The sequence below is a fragment of the Peromyscus leucopus genome, chromosome 13, assembly GCF_004664715.2.
Source record: "Peromyscus leucopus breed LL Stock chromosome 13, UCI_PerLeu_2.1, whole genome shotgun sequence".
NCBI classification, from domain to species: domain Eukaryota; kingdom Metazoa; phylum Chordata; class Mammalia; order Rodentia; family Cricetidae; genus Peromyscus; species Peromyscus leucopus.
The window spans coordinates 45,802,228-45,827,201 of NC_051074.1; the positions used below are offsets into that span (position 1 = coordinate 45,802,228).

Here is a 24,974-nt window from a genome sequence, read left to right on the forward strand (position 1 = left end):
TAATACAATATAGATAATTTTCATTAGTGTTAATGTCTTTTGTACCTTAAATCCACACCTAGTACCAAGTAGTCACTTAGGGCTTGTTAAACCTCAGTAAGTACTCTAGAGGGCGCTCCAGGCCTCTCTGATGCTAGTATTCCTTCCCTGAAATGTCCAAGAGGAGGACTATCCTACTGCCCATACATACACAGAGACATACATGCAGATGCACACACACACACACACACACACACACAGAGAGAGAGAGAGAGAGAGAGAGAGAGAGAGAGAGAGAGAGAGAGAGAGAGAGAGAGAGAGAAAGAGAGAAAGAGACAGACACAAAGAGATAGACAGGCACAGACATAGACTGACAGAGAGACAGACAGACACATATACACAAACAGATGCAGAGAAACATAAGATTCACACAGACACATACACAGATATAAACACAGGCACACACACACAGAGATAGATACAGACACACACACATACACACACACACACAAAACACAGATGGACACACAGACATACACACTGGCACATGCACACAGACACAGACACACATGCATGCTGTCACACACAAAGACACACACAGACAGACATAGGCACACATATTACACATGTGTACAGACACACATGCACATGCGTACTGACACAGACATACATACTGACATATGTACACAGACACACACACACAGACACGCAGACACACACTCACACACGCACCCTCACAAAATGCCTGCCAGTCGTAGTCACTTTCTGACTCTGGAATCGTGATGTCTGTCTATTCACAGAATTGCTTCGATCAATTAGAGACCATCTGTGGGCAAAGAAGGGGCGGGTCTGACGAGAGGCCTCAGTTGCCATGGCAACAGGTCCTGGAAACACTGCAGCCTTCTGTCTGGGAGCTTCACTTCTCAGTGTGAAATAATCTCCTCGTCACTGCACAGTGGGTGTGTGTGTGTGGGGGGCTGGGGCTCTCCAGCCTGGCTGGGTGTGTGCCCACACCTCAGCAGAGGGGAGAGGCTGGAGGAGAAAGGGTCTGCACCGGCCTCACCCTCCTGCCCTTGGTACTTCCACCCGGCACCTACTAAACTCCTTTCAAAAGATCATTTTAAGAAATCAAAACAGAGATTACTAATCAGGACATTGGTCTGTTTTGCCAAAATCACAATGCTGTTTCGGGACGGCTAGGAGAGAACTCTTAGTTTAATTTTATAGCTACATTAAACATTCCAAGTAAGTCTTTGTTAACCATGAGCGTTTTCTTTGAAGGAATTCTTATGATTCTTTACAAACTGTTAGAAATACAGCTACTAGGTCCTCTGAGATTATATGTAAAAATCTGGGAACAGATTTTTGGACTAAATTACCATTATAAAACCATTTCCCCCTTTCTAACCAAGATCCCTTTAATAGGTAAAATGTTCACTTTATTAGAAGGATCTAAATGGTATATACCCAAGTCACAGGACACAAATTATTTTAAGTATCTCATTCATTTTCCTGGAGGAAGCCCTTACAGTCCAGCTTGACACTCATACACAGACACATGGCTTAAGCTCTTAGCAAACTCCAAGGCAGAGAGAGATACCTCATGTGGGACTTCACATCCAGCAGCTCCAGGGCAGTGACCCGGGGTTCCCCAGCCAGATTTTGCAAGATCTTCAGCCTTGGCCCACAATGCTTATAGAATTCTGTGCAAATATTCAGCAGGGATTCCCGGGGCCTTCTGAATTCTTCTCGAGCAATCCGTTCATCTAGCTCTTCTCTGGGAAGGCCTTGTCCTTCCTCCAATAAGTGAAGGTTTTCCCTGAGGAGTTGGGAAGGATTAATGAGGGTTCTGAAAACTTGGGCACCTGGTTACTCTGAGTGCAGGTTGTCTCACTGCAGAGAAATAAGATCCCTACTGAGCTGAGGACTTGGTAGGCAGAGCCCCACAGAAGCTCCTTTGGTGGCTGAAGAAAATTTATCTTCCCAGGAGACCTGGCAGTACCACACCACAGTGGCTTTCCCTGAGCCATTTCCTGAGGATTTACATGGCAACAGTTTGTCATGCACCCGCTGGATGTGTTAAATGGAACCAGAGCCCAGATCTAAAGGCATCAGTCACCTCAGTGTGTCAGGAGGGGTATAAAATCAGAGCAAGTCTTTCAGTACCTGATAAAGTGCAGCTTGGCTCCTTGCTCCTGGTACCTGAGAATAAGAAGAACAATCTGAATAAGCTTTGGAGCAAGAAGGGAATTCTTAGGCTGAGGATCCCTAGAGTCTTTTCATAGACAAAACCCTTGGAGGCACACACTTCTATAAATGCAAATACACATATTATCCCTGAAAACTCCTCTCTTCTACCCTTTGGCCATCAGAGAGACTGCAATTACAGCTCCTATAAAACTTGTTTCCTTGTCATATGAAATGTATAAAGAAACATTTAAGGATCCATATAAACTCATGGAATATAGCCAAAGGAGGGAATTTTTTTTTTAAACTTTGAAATCTGAGCCTTATTATTAAATACTATGCCCATCTGTTTCAGGTGGTAAGGGAGGGGTGTGCAACTTATTTCTATCGTTTTCGAAACACTTGCTTTTTGACCAGTTGAGTCTGAGACAACCTAGAAAGACAGTGGAACTATGGAGTATGAGAAGGACAGGGCCTCTCTACCCTAGGATGCGGTGAATCTTCTGGCCAGTTTGGAGTTCAACAGACCAGCATGAGTGACGCCTCATGAAGGCTGACTGAGTTTCTCCTTGATAATTTTCAAAGCAACTCTGGTCTTTTCTTATACTTTTAAACTCTCACCCTCTTTTCTTATCTTGGAAGGCTTTCCTCACAGATCTCCACACTTACTATGGTGGTTTCCTTTGTTTGTTTTATTTTCAGGATTCCTTTTACTCCCAGCCACTGGAATGCAACTTGGAGGCCACAGAAACACAGGGCACACACAGCGAGTTACCTGGTGTTCACTCCAGATGACATGGTATGATTGGCTGTGGTTGTGCCTTTGTGACCTTGATCGCTCCTGCTCATCTGTGGGGCTGTCATTGGCCTGCAACAATAATAGTGGTTTCCAGAACAAAGCAGCAGAAGTAGAAATGTTTATGAAGCTATTGAAGTCCCCACCTAAGTAAGTTTTCAAATCTTAGCAGGATAAACTGTCCAGCTTTGTCCCGAGAGGCCCTTTAAAGACAAGGTTGATGTCCGTATTCTATACACTCAAGGTTTACGTACTATTTCCTGATTCTCAGAAGTAAACCATGACTCTTCAAATGCTCAAATTGTAAGTGTCAATTGATAGTAAAGAAACCATTCAACGGTCCCTCGGGTGGCGGGCAATCCAGCATTCTAGATAACAGAGGCAAGAGTGCACATAAATCTGCACCAGAATTCCTCTGGTTCTGAGAAATCATCACATAATGCAGTAACTCTTTTAGTGAAAATTATACCTAAGTTTAGTTTCCCTAGGAAGTGAGTAAATTTCTGTCTTAAGTCATATGTTTAATGAGAGTCAAATGATTTCACGTAATGTCTGTTGGGTCTTCTTTAGTATTAGATAAAATTTTGCTTATGTATTGGCATCTGAGACACAGAAAAGATGATGTAGGTTTTTGGGGCATTTACCTTGATAAAATCTTTATGGCCTGCTTTTGTTCTGAATGCTGAGTCTGGTAACTTTCAGGAATGACATGCAGGAATGAATGCCTTGCTGTGGCAGGCAGAACTATAAGATGGCCTCAAGGCCTTTGTGCCTAGTTTTACTCCAATGATATGTTTAAAAATCATCTTTTTTTTTCTCTTTGTGGGGACAGATATTTGAAGCATGAGGATTCAATGCCTTATTGCCAGCTTGGGGCTGTTAAGAGGACCATGTGAAAAGAATGAGATGCCCTCTAAATGCAGAATGACTCCTGGTGGAGAGCCAGCAAAGAAACTGCTCAGACCAAAGCCACAGGAAACCTAGTTCTGCAAAACCTGAATGAGCTTGGGAGTGGGCTCTCCCCTGAGCCTTGAGATAAGCGTTTGGGCTGACCAATGCCTTCATTTTCTTTCTTTGAGCCCCTGAGATCAGCTGATCCATCCTGGACTCTGTTCCATAGAATGAAGTGATACACTCAAATCAGATTTGTTTTTATTCTCTAATTTTCTGACAGAGTTATAAAATAGAAACTAATGTACGTATAATATACTTATATGATACCCATCTAACTGTCAAATATCTCTTTTCATGAGATAATAAAAGTAGCAGTATGGATATGAAAGGGGACTCTTCTTTAAAAAAAAAAAGAGCAAACAACCCAAATGGGCAAGAGCATGAGAGAGGTTTTGTAGGGGATAGCAGGGCATAGTAGGGACGTTGGGGTGAGAGTAGGCTGGATACACTACATATGATGTGAATAGCCTAAAAGCAAATTTCATTAATAAAAAACCCAATAAGATCAATCTTGTTGTAGTTACTACTAACCAACAAGGCTCCCTTCTCTACAAAAGGGATAGTGAATGCAATGGAATATTTAAAGCCACAAGATTTTATTTTATTTTAATATTTGCTTGATTCCTGTGGGGGTGGAGATAAAGGACAACTCTGTGGACTCAATTCCAAGGATCCAGTTTAGGTTACCAAGTTTTCATGAAGAGAACCTCATCGCCGCAGCTACAGGGTTTTTAATGACAATAACTCTTCATGGAATTTTGGCCAAGCAAATTTTGAATTCTGGATGTGTGTAGTTCATTTGTTATTATAAACGGTAACAGAAAGGAGGAAAGAGCTGCCATTATAAAATGGGAGAAGTGACTGCAGTGGCATTTGGAAAAGATTGGCTGCTGTTCTCTCCTCTATTGGAGGGAGTCTTAGGAGACAGGTGTAGAAGGAATCCTTCTCTTTGGAAGTATCGTCTCCCAAGGCTTTCCTGAAACCATTAGCAAAGCTTTGGACCACTCACTGGAACAGCCAGGTTATCCACTTTGTTCTGGTTTCTATTCCCCCTTTTTCTGCTTACTCATTTTGGGTGCAGATGTGCATTTCAGGGTGATGAATGACCCCTGACTTTGGGGCTCTATTCTGCTTGCCTTGGTTGGCAGTGTGACTCATCATTGGAAACTAACCACATATCACTATTCATAAATAACCATCACGCTCACTCTCACACATCACACCCCAAAATAATTAAATAGGGTCAGCAAGATGACTCGGTGGGTAACGATTCTCACTTCCAAGACTGACAAGCTGAGTTTGATCCATGGAGACGGACCTACGTGATAGAGGGAGAGAACTGATTCCCGGGCAGGGACAGGAGCGAAATCCTAAGAAGGATTTTAGGCTGGCATGAGGATACACAGAGCAGCAGAATGGAATGAAGGGGCAAAGACCCAAACACAGGATGGTCCCCATCAGCTCCTCAAGGAAGGACATCTTTCAATAATATAGAGGGAATGGACAAGAAAACCAACCACATGACTTGCACCCACACTAGCCTTCCCTGCTCTCAGGCCATCCTTTGCCCATCTACAGCCCCCATCATAATCTTCCTACTATATGACAGCTTATTTCCTTTCACTTCTGCACCCAAGAATCTTGTGACAGGATGGCTTCTTGAATTGTTTAGGGCTAACGTCTGGTGCCAATGTAACTTCCTTCCCAAGAGCTCTCATTTTTTTCCCCTCTGGAATTATTTGATCCCATTCCTCGACAAACCTGCTCCTTCTGGAATAGAGTAACATTCTGAGGTTTGTATTTGTTTTGTAGTTTCTAAAATTATAGTTAAAAATCCAACTCTTTATGAATAGTAAAATAATAAAAGAATGCTTGGTTGCATTTGCAAACACACATCTTAAAGTAACTGGATATGGTGAGCAAATGGTTCAGGAGGTAAAGGTGCTTGGTTCCAAGCCTGACAAATTGAGCTCGTTCCCTGGGACCCACATGGTAGAAAGAGAGAACCAATCTTCAGGACTTGTCCTCTGAATTGTGTGTGCATTCATTTTCATTCCCTCTCTTTTCTCCACCCCCTCTCTCTTTCTGAAATGTAAAAACTAAAAATTCATCAAACAGCTAATTAAATTGTGGAGCGCATCTTAGGATGTGACATAGGGTGTAGGAAAGTCATCATATTGCTACTGCCACTACTCAGAGTACTTGGCACTAATTATCTAGATAACTTATATTTATAGTAATAAGTATTATTATAGTATTTATAGTAATAAACTATAAGGGGCTGAGTCGCTATCTCTAAAAAGACAGTCATCTGTAATCTGTAAACAAAGATCAGGTCTTAGAGATATTTTAGCCAACCAGTTCTCTCATCTTTTCAATGGGCATGTTTGGTTTTAGGCTATGGATATCTGCCTCGGAGATTACCTGGTGAGGACCTCCACACTGTATAAAAGGGCTTGTAGGGATGTGGCCAGGGCAGCTGTGGCAGCAATCTCCTCTCGGGCAGCTGACACGGTCTCGACCTGTGAAGTCTGCCTCTTCATCTTCTGTAGGTAACATGGAACTAATGCCTCCAAGACCATGAGCATCTGAAGGCTGTAAGCAACAGAAAGAAAACCAAGTCACATCTGATTGGGCCATGTGATATTGGGGAGCATGGGGAAGCCACTAGAGATGCTGAATTCTATACCCCTTCTTCCTGTGCCACACCCATCCAAAGCAAGGAAAGCTGCTGGATGTGTTGACTATCTTTAATTAATTAAGCACTTGGTAACAGGTGAGAAAGCCTGTCTTAACGAAGCATATGAGATAAGTAAGAAGAATTAGCCTTTTGTGCAAATGGATAAAAGAAGAGCAGATTACTGTCAGGAACCATAGACCATCCAGAGTAAAAGCCTTCATTCCCCAGCAAAGTCTTTGTTTAGGAATGTCCTGGGGGTGACTTTTCAGCTGAAGTAATTTTGAGACAACATTAGGTCCTTTTCTAAGAAGCTGCCTTCAGAAGCTTAAGCCACTTTATACCAGCCTCCTGAGTCCTGGAACTGTAGATATGAGCCACCACATTTGACTCATTGGTTTCTATGGCAGAAGAACTGGCCACTAGACTTGTTTGTTAAGAAAGGCAGAATAGAAGAAAAGAGAATATTTTCTGAAAGTCCAGTTTGTCATCATGGGGGTCTGACAATGTGTCCTTACTAGAGTGAGTAGACACAACTCATTGGATAGGGTGCGCAGTGGGTGTAAAGAGTGGTCAGAAACCTCAATGTAAAGAGGAGATGGGTATTCAGTAGCTATCATGAAACACTGTTGGCGTACAACTCCAACATAAATATTTTGTTGCAAGATCCACTCAACTGAGTTTAAGTTCTTAAGCTGAGTATTCTAAGAGACATTAAGACATTGTTCCATGGTTGATATTCTGGAAAGTCTGGAACAATTGCATAATCCATTCCCTCCCTCAAAACACCAAGACATTCTGTCATATCTTTTTCAGCACCGAGTATGGCTTTCTGATGGGCTAATTGCATAGCATTAGTGCTCTACTGTAAGGGTATGACAATTTTCAGAACTTGATGGGTATGGAGTTAAAACTATGACACATTTTCAGGTCCTAATACCTCTGTGATAGCCTTAAAAAAAAGAGGCAAGAGAGGGTATTTCCTGAAAAAAAAAATAAAGGATTTCGTTGTAGGCTGACTGTCCCAGAAAGGTGGGGTGAGTTTTAAAAATAATTACAGGAGTCAGGTAGAAGCTGAAGCCTCTGGGTAGCTTTTATAAGGACCATAATTCTGTAGAAGAAATCCGTTTAAGTCACGTTGACATCATACAGCACCAGAGATGGTTGTCCTTCATCCTCCACAAATATGTAAACACCCATATACATGCCCATGAAGATGCATAAACTCTCTCTCTCACTCTCTCTCTCTCTCTCTCTCTCTCTCTCTCTCTCTCTCTCTCTCTCACACACACACACACACACACACACACAGATAAAAACTAACTTTATAAAGAACTAATATCATTTCTTGTGTTAGAAAGAATGAGATACATATTAACATAATGATAGGCATTTGCTAGTCTATAAGTAACAGACATTGCTGGTGGAAATGAAAATGGACACAGCCAGTTCGGGAACCCTGTTGGCGAAATCTACCAAAGCAAAACATGCATGTACTCTATGATCTAGCAAAGCATTTTCACACACAGAAATTCTGATACGATGTGTGCATGAAACCACAAACATTGGTTGGGGCAAAATTTGCCACAGCTTTAAACTGAATACAGCACAACTTGTACGTCAGCAAGAGAAGAAATGGATAAGGCACAGTCACACAATGGAATATTGTAGACGAATGATAAAAGCTACAGTCACATGCTACGGTGTGGATGAATCTCTTGAAAGAATACAAATGAACAGAAGTGAGTCGTTAGAGGGTCTCAGTAGACTGTCTCACTGAAAGGCAGTTAGGAAACGAAGCTGACTTTCCCTGTGGGAATGAAGGTAGGTAACGCTCCAACTGATTCTTGTATCTGAGTGGTAATTATAACTATACAGCTAACTTTATGAGCAGGCACTCAATTATAGAAATATGATTTTAAAAAACTGTTTACATAAGTGTTATCCTTAAGTAAAATATACTTTTAAAGGGAAGAATTTAAGCACCACAAGGACTTGATGTTTCAAATATGGAAGTCCTGTAACGACATCCCAGAAAACAGCTACTTAAGAAACTTCCACTCTCCCCAGGCATCAAGATGTCCTCTGGTTTAACTTGAGCAGAATGAAAAAATAAAGAGGATCATCAAAAAAAAATTAAACTAAATATGACTGCAAAATAGCTGACTTTGGTCTTTAACTCACATGATAAGGAATTTTGATTACAAGCTCAAATTCCTCCTGGTTTCAATGTGATTGAATTGTATTTTGAAAGAGAATTTCATGTCTCGCTGAGAACTTGGTTAAGGAAAAGGATTTTTTTAGTCAAATTTGGTGGTTTTCTGTGTTGCTGGCAGTTCAACACTGGGGGAACATTACTTATTTCATTGTGACAATGTCTTAATGTCAGTGAGAATCCGAGGCATCTCACTAACAATGTGTACACTTAGAATACAAAATGGAACAGAATGCATGAAGTTTGTATTCATTCTGGAGTGCTTCCTGAAGCTGGGACATTGCAGGAGGAACCGAGAAGTGGGAGTCTATTACCCTATAGACTGCAGATTTTCTTCTCTTAAAGGCCACAGTCACACGCCTGTCTGACTTTTGGCTTAATGTCATTAAAGATGACAAAAACCTAGGCTACTGATTACATTTTTGTTCATTCCTGATGTTTCTTTCGAGAAGAGTTGAATTAGGAGAAAATCCTGGCCACCTCTTGGCCCTTTATTTTGTTCTTGGGGAGAGCAGAAGCCCATCTAAAGAGCAAATGTACAAAGACATAGGGAGCGAAGTAAGGCTGTCCTCTCTTCCTGGAGGGTATGCCAACATAGTAGGGTTGTTAAAAGGAGATGAAACTTAGGTATCAGACCAGAGCCAACTTCCTGGCACTGGGGTGACTCATTTCCCATTTAAGTCCTTTGGCTTCCCCGTTCCTGGCAAAATAAAACATGAGATTTATATCCTTGCCCTCTGTGTTCTCATTAGCCTTTGGAGGGGGTTTTCACAGATGGTTTACATGTCTGTTGCAAAATTTTGTTTGCTAACAGCTTGTATTACATAAGTGGAAAATATTTTTTTAACAGGAGTAAACATCCTAGCCTCTGCACAGAATTCCAAATTAGGGAGTTTCAAATTCAGGATGATTTACAATATTTTTCAGGACTTCTGCCATGAAAAAAAATCTTCTAAATTTGGTTTTTAGAGGCTTACTCACCAGAATGTTACAGAAAGATATGCCAAACATTACCTTTCTTATTCAGTTCTATTTCTTGGCTATACTTATTTATCACAAGGGGCAGAAAAGAGGGCTGCAATTACCTTCTGAATGACTCAGGAGCATAAGCCACCACAGTGACACAGAGCTTAATGGCTTCACTGATGGAGAATGTCAGGTCTTCGTTTCCATAGCAGAAATCTGCAAAGATGCAGAGTCAGCCTGGGTGGCTCCGGGAGAACAAGAATGCATTGCTACCAAAATTCTTTTATCTCTTAGATTTTATTCCTGAATTCTGCAAACTACGCATTGTTTTTTCATGTGAAAAAAAAAAAAAAAAAAACAAACCAAAATTCTGCTTCCTACATTCAAACCTCTGGATAATGGGGTTGGGTAGATGGGAGGTGGGGGGAGGGAATGGGAGGAGAGGAGGGAGGGGAAACTGTGGTTGGTATGCAAAATAAGTGAAAAAAGTGAATAAAAAAAAAGAAGGGAAGTTTTAATAATCTTACATAATAGAAGACACTAAGGCATTTGAATTGTTTGAGGTAGAACAGAAAGTTTTATCTTTGAATTATATCTAATCCGTTCATTACATAACAACAAAAGACTATCCTAGAAGACTATTTGCTTAGAATTGCTGAAATTAAACTGTTAGAGTACGGGCCTACTGAGAAACACTTTAGTATGATTTTCACAGCAGAGGATTCCTTATTCTGTAGATTCACAAGAAATTTACAACAAGAGAATAAAATAAAATGTACTTAATGTATAATATTGTTCCATTTATTTTTGTTTTTGACTTAGTTACATATGTAATAACTTTAGTGATGTATAGTTGGTTATACATACATACATCTCTTTGAACAATTGGGGGCAGTTTTGCATTTACCTAGTGACTTAAGGGGCTTCTCAGCTTTAACCAGCTCTAGGATGTCCAAAATATCAGTGGTTTCTCCCTCCAGGGACTGTAGCAAGTCAAAAAGACACTGGGCTGACACACCTTTGCTGGACCCAGTATTGGCAGCATCCTACACAAAACAAAACAAAACAAAACAAAACAAAACAAAAACAACAACAAGAACACTTTCAGTTTATTGATTGCCACCTGAGCACTAATACAACTGACCTCCAAATATACATCACAATTCAACTTATATAATCCCATCTCTGACATTCTGGAGAAGGACTTCAGGGATCTACTAAACGTCAGCGGTAAGTCAAGCACGTCTTAAGCGTCCTTCCTGTCCACTCAGCAGCATCTCTGCCTGCCTCTGCATTTTGCCCAAACGCAAGTGATGCCCATCTCCGCGGCTGCTGCCTTTAAAACGTTTCCTTTGGTTGCTCTTCACTTTGGTTGTTCTTCACTGACTCTCTCAGATCTTACTCACCGGGAACTCCAGGAGGGGGGCCACACTAGCAAACAGCTGGAGCACAAAGGGCTTCCGGTGCAGAATGTAGAACTGGTGGCAGGCAAATTCGATGGCTCGACGCAACTGGGGATTGCTTTCGTAGTCAGAGTATACCTACAGAGAAATACCACCTGACTTAGAAAGTGCCTTCACAGTGTGCCAAAGTGGCGTTTCCTTCTAAAACTTCCTATAGTCATAGGAAACAGAGCAAAGGGTTAATTGTATAAACTGGTAGGGTGGGCTGTAATAGAGCATCAGCGTTCTTGAGATGATTTGGTGATAGACATAAAATTCCTATAAACCATACATGCATTTCCCTCTAGGAAGCTAATGACTAGGCATTTATTTCAGTGGAAGAAATCAACATGGTGTTTACTTAAAATTGTCTGCTGCAGATTGTTTGTGATAGTGGAAACCTTGAAATAAGTTAATCATAAGTGGTATCCTGCTAAGTGAATTGTGTAAATACATGGTACATGCATTGTGTAAATATACCACATTTTTATTATTACTTATTCATCTGTTGATGGATTGACTGTTTCCATTTCCTGGCTATTGTAAACAGAGCATCAGAGAATGTGGGCAAGCAGGTATCTCTATAGTAGCATATAGCATCCTTTGGGAATATACCCAAAAGTAATATAGTTGGGTTGTGTGGTTGATCTCTATGTAGTTCTTTTAGGAATCTTTACACTGATTTCCATATTGGTGACACCAGTTTGCCCTTTTAAGAGCAGTGAGTAAGTGTCACTCTTTGCCTACATCCACACCAGCAATGTCATCATTCACTGTGGGATGTCATTCATTTGTTTCAGATCTTCAGCCATTCTGTTCAGGGTAAGATGAAATCTCAAAACAAGGGAAGCATAGTTGTGTCAAATGATGCTCTAAAGCACAATAGCTATGTGAAATTCACACGATGGTCTTTATTACTTGAAAAGGGGCTACACATTTGAATATGGTATGATGGAGTTTTATTTTTATGCCAGCATGTTTATTTTTCAGGGAATATAAAAGTTTTCTGGGGGAGAAGAGATGCAGGTGATCTCCATGTTCAGTTCAAACTTTGTTGTCTCAATTTTACAATGAGTATAATTACTTTTGGTAACTGATAAAAGAAAAAAAAATTGCTATTACTTAAAAATGAGTCAGAGAGTCTTGTGGTAAAAGCAAATTTCTTGCCATCATTGGGATGAAATGGATTGTGCTTTGTACACACATATGCTATTTTCATAATGTTCATTAAAATCTTCCTCCAAACAGGCAGCTAGAATTAGCCCCAGGTCCTGACTAAGTTATCTTTGGTACTCTACTCCTAAGTGCAGCCAGATGCACACTGGACATGTGAGACAGAAAACCTTGCTCAAGTCAACCCCTCCAATTCCTTGGACCCACATTTATGGCACGAGAAATCCCTGTTCAAACTGAGGTCACAGCAGATGGTCATCTGCTGTCCAGCTGGCTCGAGGGCAGTACAGAGGTCCTCTCGCTGTCTACAGAATCTGCACTGCCTCATGGCTTGCTAAAGACACACACACTGTTGGGCCCTCACAACAGAATTTCCTTATTCAGCAGGTCTGAGATGGGGTTGTAGGAGAATGAATTTCTAGTGAGTTGTTGGGCAATACTGAAGCTGTTATTCCAGATGCCATATTTTTGGGAGTTACCATGCCCAAGAACTCGGGAAGACTATCCCAGCTCCCGGCTCTGGGGCAGTATCTCAGGATAGCACAGAATAGTGTGAACTCTTGAAATTTTATGCGGAGGATTTCAGTGGGTGCCTTCTGCTGTAACAAAGAAGTTAACTTTGTCATAGAATGGTCTCTTTACAGATCTTGTTGGACAGCTAGGTCTGAGCAGGACTGGGTTACTTGTGTAGCTAGGAGAGGAGATTCGGGGCACCTGTAGCATGGTGGGGAGAATCCACTGGTAGCCACTGAGAGAGAAGAGGTGATTGAAGTGTACAGCCGTGTTGATGACGGTGGCAGCGTACTGCCTGAGCAGAGCACTGTCTTCCGGGTGGAGAATCAGAGCCCCATTAAACACATTGAGAAAAAGCATGATTTCGTCTCCCCAGGGAAACTCGCTCGGCATGCCCAGGAACATTTCCTCCAGGAGCTGGATCCACAAGCTTTTCTGAAGGGTGTCAAGGCCAAACAGCTCCTTCCCAGCTGTGCGAACATGAAACAGCAGAGACAGAGTAAGTCCCGTACTAGTCAGCATGAGCAGGCGACCAAATGCCTGTTTTACATTTATTTGTTCCAACTCCAGGTAATTCTACAGCTGAATGATTTTCCAGCACAGTACTGCCAGCATGGGCACAACACTCCCTCCATCTAAGGATCTGCACCAACACCTCTTTGAGTTAACCCAGGCAAGCCAAGACAGGTATTTGCAGCATTGTGTTGTTAAATAAACTGCATCTCAGTATTCTAGCTAGACAACAGGTAGTGTTGGGAATCAGTGCCTGGCTTTCTTATCACTGTTTAGACCAGAACCCTTTCTGTCAGGGAGCCTGAAGCACAGGGATGGCAATTTAAGTGGCTTGTCCTAAATCAAGGATGTAAGTAACAAAGTAAGGTTCTCAGTTGGGTCTCTTGCTTCTTCTCTGACTCGGCCTCACTTCAGGCATAAGCCACACTCAAATGCACAGAATTTAAATGGCATGTTCAATGACTCAGGTGAACAAAACCCAAGGACTCTGCAGCTAATTTTTATCCTTTCTTGCAGCTCCCTCAGGCTTTGTCAGAACTGCACTCTATCCCTCCCCACCCAGAAGCAACTACTGTTCTGATCTGTTTCACTCAGGATTTGCTGGGCCCCCTTTGGATCTTCTTATGCACCCTGGGATTTGCTTATTCAAGGGACTTCCCTGAAGAAACACTGAAGGGACATTAGCCTACTGGAGCATGTGGCTTGGGCAGGCCTTGCCCTTTCTCCTCCCCACTGCCCATTCCCTCTGCATTGCTAAAAACCATTAGACTACATTCCTAAAGCTAGTCCCCAAGGTCTAATCCCTTATTTGACCACTTCCTCCTCCTGGGGCTGACTGCCCAGGTCCAGATATCAAGTATTCAAGTATTGAAAGTCCAGCCATCAGAAGCTCCCTTTGGTTCATCTAATTAACATGTACAATTAAAATTAAACACCTCATCCTATCATGGAGTTCCTTATTTTCCTATAAACCTACATTTTCCTATCGGCCAAGTTTGTCTCCTCTCTATCCAGAGGCTGTTTATCCTGGGACAAATATCCCTGCCCCTCCTGATCCCATCCCTTGTTCCTTTCTCTTTCTCCCTCTTCCTCTATTTCCCCTACCACTGCATGCATCCTAGCCCACTCTAACACAGACCTCCCCTCTTTCTCTTTTTCCATTCTTAAAAATTACACCTGCAAGGTCATGGGCTGCTGCTTTTCTGCCAGAATTAGAACACAGCCACTTTAATGTTTCTTTTCTGCTTAATATCTGTGAAAACAGGTGTTGGGGGTGCGGTTTACGCATAACATCATCTCCCTGATTCCAAACATCATCTTCCTGCTTCCTTCACTTGCTGCCATCAGCCTCCAGCACTGGTCTCCAAAGCCAGTGCTTGGAATGGCAGCATCAGCAGCATCCCCAGCATCCTCTGGAAATGTGCTAGACATGTTAAATTTGGAATCCACCCTGAAACTGGCAGTGGGAGGATGGGTATCTGCATTTTGAGTTTCAACATAACCTCCAGCTAACTCAGACGTATACCCAAGCTTTGAGAACCACTGGCATCCAGTGGTCAGATCAAAACAAAGGCATGAGAGAAAGGTCAAGAGGAATGGCCTTCTTCCTGTAGTACCTTGAGGGTCACTGAAGAGAGAGAACTCGGCATCGATTGCACTCCGAGGGAAGGAGGGCAGACGAAGAAGGTCCTCTTGCAGCATGGAGACATGTGACTGCTTGTGGGCTGTGGGAATCTTCTGGGTGAGGGAGATGAGAAATAACACCCGCCCTACTTCCTCCAGCTTCCTGGTGAACACCTAGCAGGAGCAGAACAGAATTAGAAAGTTGAAAGTAGCAGCGTGAAGACACTGAAGATCTTCAGTAACAAACCTGGCTGGTAGAATGTAAGGGGAAGACTGGGAAGAGGAAGGAGTGTCTTAACCACATAGAAGGAATAAACAGTGTTTAGTGGACTCTCAGTCCCTGTACCTGTCTGAGCTTAGGGATGCTGTGGCCTAGAGGAGCACAAATCAGGGATTGGCAAGGGAGTCCAGAACTACACAGAGTCCTATTTGTGTGCATGTCCTGACACAGGAGCCTTTCTCTAATGGGAGCTAGCGTCAGTGACAATTGCTACTGCTTCTCCACAGATGCCTTGACCTGGCAGTTCTGGGTTTGTCTTTTTAAGAAAACAGAATCTAGAAATAATTAATACAAAACTGACAGCCCCAGGTACCCATTTGTTCCGGCGTTTGGAAGTCATATCTCTGCAGCTCATTGTCTCTTCTTTTGATAATCACTGGGCAAAGGAATAGGACTAGAAAGTTCCTGAGCAGTGAACAGCTGTTGCAGAAACTTCCGAGCCAGACCATAAGCCTCCATGTTTTTATCTCCCGGGGGAACTTAGACATCTCAGGATTCCAGCTTGGAGTAGAGAGCATAATGCCCTGATTACAGCACTCTTTGAAGTGTGATTTTAAACATAATAATCACAAACACACACCTGTGAAGAAGCATTTTTGACCATGCTTTTGACTATCTTGGCTGTCAAAATTAAAGGCTATAGTCATTTTGGTGAGGTGGTCTTGGACACTGTTCATGGTGAAGACCTTTCAATTTTGCCCAGCACCTCACACTTGGCAATGGACTCAGCATCTCCTTTCTTTGAAAAGAAATGGAGGCAGTTAATGGTAGTAATCTTTAAAAAAAAAAAAAAAACTCATTTATCTCATGAATGATATTTTAATGTAAAAATGAGCATCCTTGATGTATGCAGAAAAATTGAGTTGATCAAATATCTTCAAATTATTGTTTATGTATTTTACTTAAAAATAGAAGTTAACAAATATATAAGCATTAAAATCACATTAAGAAAATAATCAGTTTTGGAATTGTGCATGAAGCCATGTTTTGCATGCAGATTGCTGACTCTCTTTAAGACCAAAGTCTGATTTGTGATCGAGTATGTGAATGCTGTTCTGTTCTCCCAATATTGGATGTAAATACGGTTGCTTGGCTGTGTCTTTTCCCGTTTCCAAAAAGCCACTAAGGTCAGAGTCCTAGTCAACCACACAGGAGGGAAGGAGTCTAGAGCTCCAGCTCTTGTTCGATGCTGCTTTGAGGCGCTATATTTTTTTACTTATTTTCACCTGACTTAAGTCACTGTGTTCATAGTGTCCAAACTATTGTTGTATACATTGTATACTTTGTGTGCATGTGGCACATGAGTGTGTACAGGTGTGCTCGCCAGAGGTCAACTTTGTGCATCTTCCTCTGTCACACTCAACCTTATTTTTTTGGGGGGAGGGGGGGACAGCAGCTGTCATTGCACCCAGAGCTCACTATTTCAGTTAGGCTGTCTGGCCAAAGAGCCCCATGGATCCACCTTCCTCCCCTCGTCCCCAGCACTGGGGTTACAGACACACACCACCACCACTCTTAGCTTTTGATGTGTGTTAGGGATCAGAACTCATGTCCTTACTCTGGTACAGCAGGCACTTTACCCATGGGCCATCCGTCTTCCTAGGCCATACTTTTTTCTTTTATTTGAGAAAGGGTTTCACGGAGTTCGTCCTGGCCGTGAAATTCATATGAGTGAGAGTGAGCTTGAACACCCAATCTGCCTCCACCTCTTCAGTACCGGGGTTGCCGTCATACACCACCATGTGTCACCTATGTATTCTTTCAATACATATAAATACTTTATATACATACAATAAATACATACAATACTTTATAAAAATGTCAAGTGAAAACCCATACCTCGAAACGAGCCAGTTAATAAGTTAGAATATTTCTATTATGTGTTTCATAACAGTATCCCATGTGAGTTTCTCTGAATACCTTATGCCCTAGGATGCAACTTACAAAACTTGCATGTTTGAGAGGACAGTCTATTTTGAGCAAGGTTACCTTTCAGCCATTATCAGAAGGGAGAATCACAATAGAATTGCAGACTCTCAAGGTTGGTGATGTGTGTAAGGTTACCCTCCCAACAACACGACCCAGAATAAGAAGGCATGGTTAAACACCTGTTTCTGAATGAGCTCCTGGCCCCTTTCCGGATGCATATGTACAAGGTTCAGCTGTGGAGACACGGACCTCCGGAAGGGATAAATATCTCGAACGTAGGTCTGTGGTGGGTTACACACAGAGAGAAAAACCAGTTCAATACCAGTTGTGTTTCATTTTCATTTCCTCTTTATTCAAACGTCAGACAGACAAAACATTCATTCATTTTCTAATGGTTTTTGTTCTTGCCTCCTTACACTCCCCATTTCCAGAGAACCTTTAAGAAGGCACTACCCCCTCCTCAGGAGAGCTTCCCTCTGCCCAGTCTGGGTACCCATGCTCAGCACTGGGTGTAAGGTCAGGGGACACATTACTCTGTTAGAGAGTTAACCCAAGAGATGCTGGGGACCACCTGAAGTGTCATTTTGTCCATTAGATCAAGTCAGCATCATCATGTTTAAAGTAAGGGGAAGAAAGCCAAAACAGCTGAAATTCCAAAGAGGCACACTGTTGCCATTGACTGTCTGCATGGGATGGTTAGTCCTCACCGTCAGCCTCGTGGACTGAGGACCTGCACTGAAGGAAGAGGAAGGGGTGTGCTGAGCACAGGCACTCTTGCTCGGCTTCTTGACTGCAGATGTCATGTGACTGATGGGCCCCCCTCTAGTTTCACGTGTATGTCTGGCCTTAGTGGATTGTATTCAACAGTGAGCCAAAATAAACCTTCCTCCCAAGTTCCCTTCTGTGTAGTACTTGGTCACAGCAATTAGAAAAGCTGCCAACACGATACAAAAATATGAATTTTTCACCCATATCAACTATGATGAGTAGCTAAGTGCTCAAGCTGGCCTAGCTCCTTCAATGATTACAACCATCCCAGAACACATACTACAATCACTTTCACTTTACAGATATGGGCACAAAGGGGTAGAAAGGTAAATCAATTGGTTCAAAGCCCAAGAGACCCAGGAGTACATGCTTATAAACTGAACCAGTGACACATTACCAGTAGTAAGCTGCACTTATGCAAGGTTTGGGGAGCTTTCGACACAAGTCAGCATGGGCATCATGACGGCAGACTTACCTTGTTGTAGTGGATAAGGTTCCATCGTTTATCCATGAGGAAGTAATGTGTTGACTGGGATTCTGGGATGTTGAAAAACTCTAGACACTCCTAGAACAATAGCAACAAATTTTATAAACATTTATCAAGACTATATTACCTGGTAGATAGATGGTATGCTAGAAGGATGCAAGGTAATTCTTTTTTTTGTTTTGTTTTGTTTTGTTTTGTTTTGTTTTTCGAGACAGGGTTTCTCTGTGTAGCTTTGCACCTTTCCTGGAACTCACTTGGTAGCCCAGGCTGGCCTCGAACTCACAGAGATCCTCCTGGCTCTGCCTCCCGAGTGCTGGGATTAAAGGCGTGCGCCACCACCGCCCGGCCGCAAGGTAATTCTTATAGGGACATGACAACATATAGTGATACATTTATCTAAAAGTGATATAGTAAAGACTGGTAATATAAATCATCTATTCTTACAGTGTCCAAAGTAGCACAGTTTTAATTCAGACTGACCGACAGACTATGAAGGGACAGTGGCACCTCGTGGGCATGAGATTAGGGAAAGTATTTTTAGTATTTATATTATATTACATATTATATTATATTTAGATCTAGAATAATCCAAACTATAATACATCCAGTGCTTTTCATGTAGGTAACGTGTGTAATGAAACTAATATGATACTACTGAAAAGAAGTAACTATGGAAAAGAAACTAACTAGAGAGGTCCTGTGATTTACATTGCCCTGGTTGTAATGACGTCATGGTTGTCATGATGTCACTGTCTGAATCTTGATATCCACCATCCAGTGTTAAGTATGCAAACGGGGTGGTGTTAAGAGTTTAAGAGTTTGCCAGTGTCAGAGGACCTTAGATATTCACCGGCAATCTCAAAAAAAGTCTGAAAGAGGAGGCATGGCCCCACCTACATGTTTCTACTTATAGTAGGGTCCAGAAGTGGGTTCCAATCTTCTCTAGTGAGGTAAAGTTACTAAAGATGTAGACTCCAGATGAGTGAGGATTGCTGTCCTAGCATCCTTCTTACTTTACAAGAAAAGCCTTGCCAGTACGGGTGGCAATCATCTGCACTTCTTTTGAGGGGGATTGTTAGAACCATTAGAAAATTCTTTCATTGCCGGCTTGATTTATTCTAAAGTATGTATTTTCCTGCATCACCCAGTGGTTTCCGGATTGTATAGATTGCTCTTGGTGTTAACATATCCATCGTTTATCCATGAGGAAGTAATGTGTTGACTGGGATTCTGGGGTGTTGAAAAACTCTAGACACTCCTAGAACAATAGCAACAAATTTTATAAACATTTATCAAGACTATATTACCTGGTAGATAGATGGTATGCTAGAAGGATGCAAGGTAATTCTTATAGGGACATGACAACATATAGTGATACATTTACCTAAAAGTAATATAGTAAAGACTGGTAATGTGAATCATCTATTCTTACAGTGTCCAAAGTAGCACAGTTTTAATTCAGACTGACCGACAGACTGTGAAGGGACAGTGGCACCTCGTGGGCATGAGAGACGCCTAGAATTTACTTCTCTGAGCAAAACCAGGGCACGGTAAAAAACTAAGACAGGAAAAGCAAATGTTCCTAAGCCGGAACTCACAGCTTTCAGGGGGGTTTGGAATAACATCCCAAGGCAACACTGTCGTTTGAGACAGAATTTGCCCAATTCTGCCTGCTTTAATGCAAAGCTAAAATGCCAGTGAAAAGTGGTGGAAATTATACAAGGGTGCAACGGTAGCGGGGCTTCTGGAGAGTGAAGAATTGGATGTATTAGTCTGAATACAGAAAGTGCCATTCACTATAATTCTAAAACATATTTACTGAGGAGGCCATGGGTATGCATTAAAAAAATCATTTCTGTCAAAAAAGCGTTCCTACCTTCAGCAGGGCTTCAAACTGAGTGTCTTCATGGACTGGTAACTGGGTTGGAATGTCACATTCATTCTGTCCATGAACTACCAGGGTTTTGGTACCTACCCAAAATTAAAATAACTATGAACAGAGTCTTTCATCTAAGTTTGCATTTAAGTCACATAACATTAAAATTAAAATAGTATCGATGAGCTGATTTCCATTGTCGTTACTATCAAGTTCTCTTTAAGTTAGTTTGCTTGCTTTTGAAACAAGTAATAGGATCTTATCTAGTCCAGGCCGACTTCAAACTAGCTATGTAGCCAAGCTTTTAAGAATGTGAGTGACAATATGACTTTTTTGATATAGAATAAAAAGCTGACTACTCTTTTGAATACTCTACACAGCATAAAAATTCGTAATTATTCACCACCTGTTGGATGGTTATCACAGAGCAGGCCTTTTAAAAAAGTATTTTATATACAGAAACTAATGCATTCATCATAATTGTGAGTCAGGAATCACATTTATATATCACACACATGAAAAGAAGGCATGAGAAATGATTTTATTTTTCCACAGTTAACTCTGGTTATACAGCTAATAAATGGCAGGGCTGATTTTAACGCGGGCTTCTCTGCTGTGGAACCTGTGTTCTCACCTCCACATAATTTAGCCATTCTCTTCATTTCAATACACATATCATCCTACATTTTAATACCCTCCACACAAGGATAAAGTATTGTTAAAATCTTCATCTCAAGGGCAAACAAGCTGGGCTGAGTGGAGAGGAACAGCATCCAGAGTTCACAACACACACTGTGTTCTTTTCTATTTCTCCCTTTTCCGGTTTTTCGCCTCTCCAACTTTTCAGAAAGCCTCCTCTCAGTGAGTTTACAAAGGCCCAGGGTCCTTGCCATACAAACAATATCATTCAAATGGCAGTGTCAAAAATTCACTCACAATGGCTTTGAGTCCAACTGGCCCGCTGCGATAGACTTAAATAAATCTTTAACCTTGGCCACTCTTCAAGGCTGATTCACTGGCACTCTGTTCAGATATCTATCTGCCTTTTCATCTCACAACTCCTGACTTTTTGAAGGGGCTATTATATTTCTCCTGGCTATACTAAACAAAAATTCTTGAATGCATTCAATACTAGGGGTTAGAACTCTTATTTTTCTTGTGAATGGAAAAAGTCACAAGTCTTTCAAAGGAGAATACATATACACATATAAATATGCATAGGGGTTACCTGGCATGGAAGCAGTGACCAGCAGCTTCACTTCACATTGCTCCTTCTTCATTGTCTGCTTGAGATCTTTGAAGAAGAGGCCCTCCACATACCCGACCACCTCCCACAGGAAGGTCAGTGTGGCAGAGATGGCATCCATGCCCCACTCACATGGGGTCCTCACAAAGTACATGATTAGTCCCACCTGAATCAAAAGAACAACAACCACAGAGCCACATTCTTCCTACACTCCAGTTCCCATTTTCTTGGCTTTTCTTTGTAAAATGAAATCACCCCTGCATTTGTAGTCTTTGCTCAAACGCTTCCTTAACACTTCGGTTACATTCCTTAACACTTGCACTAGGCAGGTGAAGAGAACAGAAAATCTTGGCAAAAGCTGGCTTTCATGTGGATTGGGTTCTTATTTTTTCCTGGGTTGGCCAACAAGTGGACACTGAGAAGGGAGACCACATTAGTCATAGACACAGTAAAGGAATCACAAACATCGCCTGCACTTCTAGATTTATAGTATGAGCTAAGTCTGTCACACTGCTATAGATGCATAGGCATATGGCTTTTCCCCTCATAATGGAAAGAGAGAAAATGTCCACAAGCATATTCACTTGTCCTCCTGTCTGTCTGGGTTGAGGGACAATTTCAAAATAGGTAGCATGCCCCACTCTCCAAACCACATGCATATTCATTTGTGTTTTAAGGAGAAGAATGTAAAAAGACAAAAGATAAATATGGGAGGGGTCAGAGAGAAGCTGTGAAGCACGATGAAACATAAGAGTCGCTATGGAAGACTACATTTATGATTTCCTTCTAGCAAGTGTGTGTGTGTGTGTGTGTGTGTGTGTGTGTGTGTGTGTGTGTTTGTGTGTGTTAGCTAGCTAGTTAGTTAGTTAGTTAATCAGCAAAGTAGGAGAAGGGGGTGGGTGGGAAGACTAACCATGATATGAGCTAACTAACATAGGAAAGTTGCCTAATGCTAAAAGGAGGATCAAGAAAATAACATTTATTGAGGATCCACCACACACCAAAGAATGTGCCAGGCAGGGCTTTCCTCATATTAAAAGTGGAAACTTCTGCTGACTCTCCTTCAGTTATATAACTATTGGGAATTTATTGGGGAGGGACCACCATGTTTCTTTCTCCATGTTCCTGATTCCTACCAGAAATCATTTCTCATCTATTAGCTGCGGAGACTCACCAAGTAGTTGAACAGGATGTGTGATGTCTGAGCTGGAAAGTCTCCAATATTTAAGAGAAGTTTGCGCAGCATGTACATTAGCTCATCCTGAAAGAAGAGCAGATGCGTCAAGCCCTCAATCAGCAGCCATGTTGTCAGAAACTAACTGCTTGAAAATAGAGGGGAAATTTTCCTAACTTTTGCCCATTAGTTAATTTCAATTATATCACCACTTTAACATGGCAGAGGCAAACCCAATTCATAGAGACTGGTACTATATGTGATTCTTACTATTTAAATGAGTGGGAATACTTTTCTTTTATGGATACTATATAAATATCACCAAGGAGCAGAAAATTTTATTTTAAAATATGGCCTTGCGCTGTGTTTACTGGTCACTGGTAAATCATGGAAGAGCTGCAAACTTAGCTCTTTGTATTTGTTATGGCTGCCAGGTGTAAAGGGAATGTGGGGAGGTGCTAATCTGAGAAACTAATATGAACGCCAGGTGAATTGACTTTTCTAGTTTGGTTTCCTAGGTCTCAAATCAATGAGATAAAATGAAGCCAAGGGAAAATAAATTGAAATGCCTGTAATTAATTTCGCTCCCCAGAAACCAAACTCAATCTCCCAGTGAATACAATCACCGATATATTATAGTATATATTCTAGCATATTATAATAGAAATAATTTTTAATCATCAGATTTTTTTATTGTCTAGAAAACTCCCTTTTTTTTGGACACCTTACAGGTGTTCTGGTAAATTAGCTTTTTGGGTAGTAATATGAGAACGTTAACATATTGAAATAATTCCACTAGTATTCCAGGCTACCAAACAACTAGAATTCTTTAAATGAATTCAACCCTAGACACAACAAACTTCATTTTATATTTGTTTAAAATATGGAGAATCTTGCAAGAATCTCCACTGCATTAGCAAAAATTAATATTGCTCATCATTACGTAAAAGGCATCTATTGGCTACACATCAGAATAGCTAATATCACATGGCAGCACTGTAAAGTCCTTTGCTTGCTTCCAGCAGAGCTCATACTCATAGCTACGGACAAGGAAGAGCAACTCACTTGTCTATTGCTGATGGTCAATTTTTCCAGAAAATGTCGAAGAACTGTTGATGGATCTTCAATTAGACAGTTCCACAAGACTTGCTGGGCCACAGCACTGACTTCAGAAGAGAAAAGTGGCCATCAGTTCATCAACTAGAAGAAGTTTTCAAGCATTTTATTTACTAAGCTTTAATGAGTCCTTTCTTTCTGCTTTCAAAAGTTTTCTGAAGTTGATGTTTTTCTATCGTGTGGGTCCCAGGGATCTAACTCCTGACCTGCCAGGCACGCTGTACCCACTGGCCCAACAGTAGCATGGTGGTTATAGGGGAAACTAACCTCGTATGATCAGATTTGAGGCTGCTCCACATGATGGTATTGTAATTTGATCAACACCTCATGACTAGGGCTCTAGGGGGAACCTACTGGTGTTCTACTAAACGGTCATATTGTCAAACTACCTCTCAATATTTATGTTATGAGATGTCCTTTTTTTTTTTCTTCAGAGAATTGCTTAAGACAGAGACTCATTATTGGTCCAAGTCCTGAGAATCAGTGGTTGCATGTAGTCCTTAGCTGTAAAAGGAGTGTTCTGTATGACCCTCCTTCTATCCAAGGATCAAGGAACATTGTGGAAGAGTGAGTAGAAAGAATGTTAAAGAGCCAGCAGAGGAGCAGAACAACTGCAAAATGCTGTCTTCTGCACATGACATGGCTGGTGCAAAATCCCCTCAGCAGGTGTGGTTGCCTGTATGAGATGAAGGCCGAAAAAACTCCAGTATGGGTGGAGGCTGAGCCTGAGTCTGAACTTTTAGCTAAGGAGCTAGTGGCTAGGCAGAAAGTATAGGCGGGACTAACAGAGAGGAGAAAAGAAAGAACAGAAAGGCAGAAGGAGACACTGCCAGCCGCCGCCATGACAAGCAGCATGTGAAGATGCCGGTAAGCCACAAGCCACGTGGCAAGGTATAGATTTATGGAAATGGATTAATTTAAGCTATAAAAACAGTTAACAGGAAGCCTGCCACGGCCATATGGTTTGTAAGCAATATAAGTCTCTGTGTTTACTTGGTTGGGTCTGAGTGGCTGTGGGACTGGCAGGTGACAGAGATTTGTCCTGACTGTGGGCAAGGCA

At 41.6% G+C, this 24,974-nt stretch overlaps 1 protein-coding gene across 7 annotated transcripts in view; it reads right to left on the reverse strand.

Annotated features, from left to right (window-relative positions):
• Unc80 (unc-80 homolog, NALCN channel complex subunit) overlaps positions 1–24,974 on the reverse strand; it is a 180,556-nt gene that overhangs the window by 33,076 nt on the left and 122,506 nt on the right. For all 7 annotated transcript variants that reach the window (XM_028870069.2, XM_037210309.1, XM_028870068.2 and 4 more), the window contains 15 exons: positions 23,864–23,964; positions 22,799–22,885; positions 21,607–21,790; positions 20,379–20,473; positions 18,491–18,580; positions 17,427–17,528; positions 15,032–15,212; positions 13,104–13,372; positions 11,181–11,315; positions 10,682–10,820; positions 9,894–9,990; positions 6,341–6,511; positions 2,942–3,034; positions 2,146–2,181; positions 1,580–1,798 (listed from right to left, as the gene is read on the reverse strand). In XM_028870069.2, coding sequence (XP_028725902.1) covers positions 1,580–1,798; positions 2,146–2,181; positions 2,942–3,034; positions 6,341–6,511; positions 9,894–9,990; positions 10,682–10,820; positions 11,181–11,315; positions 13,104–13,372; positions 15,032–15,212; positions 17,427–17,528; positions 18,491–18,580; positions 20,379–20,473; positions 21,607–21,790; positions 22,799–22,885; positions 23,864–23,964 — 1,999 coding nt within the window. The remainder of the gene's footprint in view (positions 1–1,579; positions 1,799–2,145; positions 2,182–2,941; positions 3,035–6,340; positions 6,512–9,893; positions 9,991–10,681; positions 10,821–11,180; positions 11,316–13,103; positions 13,373–15,031; positions 15,213–17,426; positions 17,529–18,490; positions 18,581–20,378; positions 20,474–21,606; positions 21,791–22,798; positions 22,886–23,863; positions 23,965–24,974) is intronic.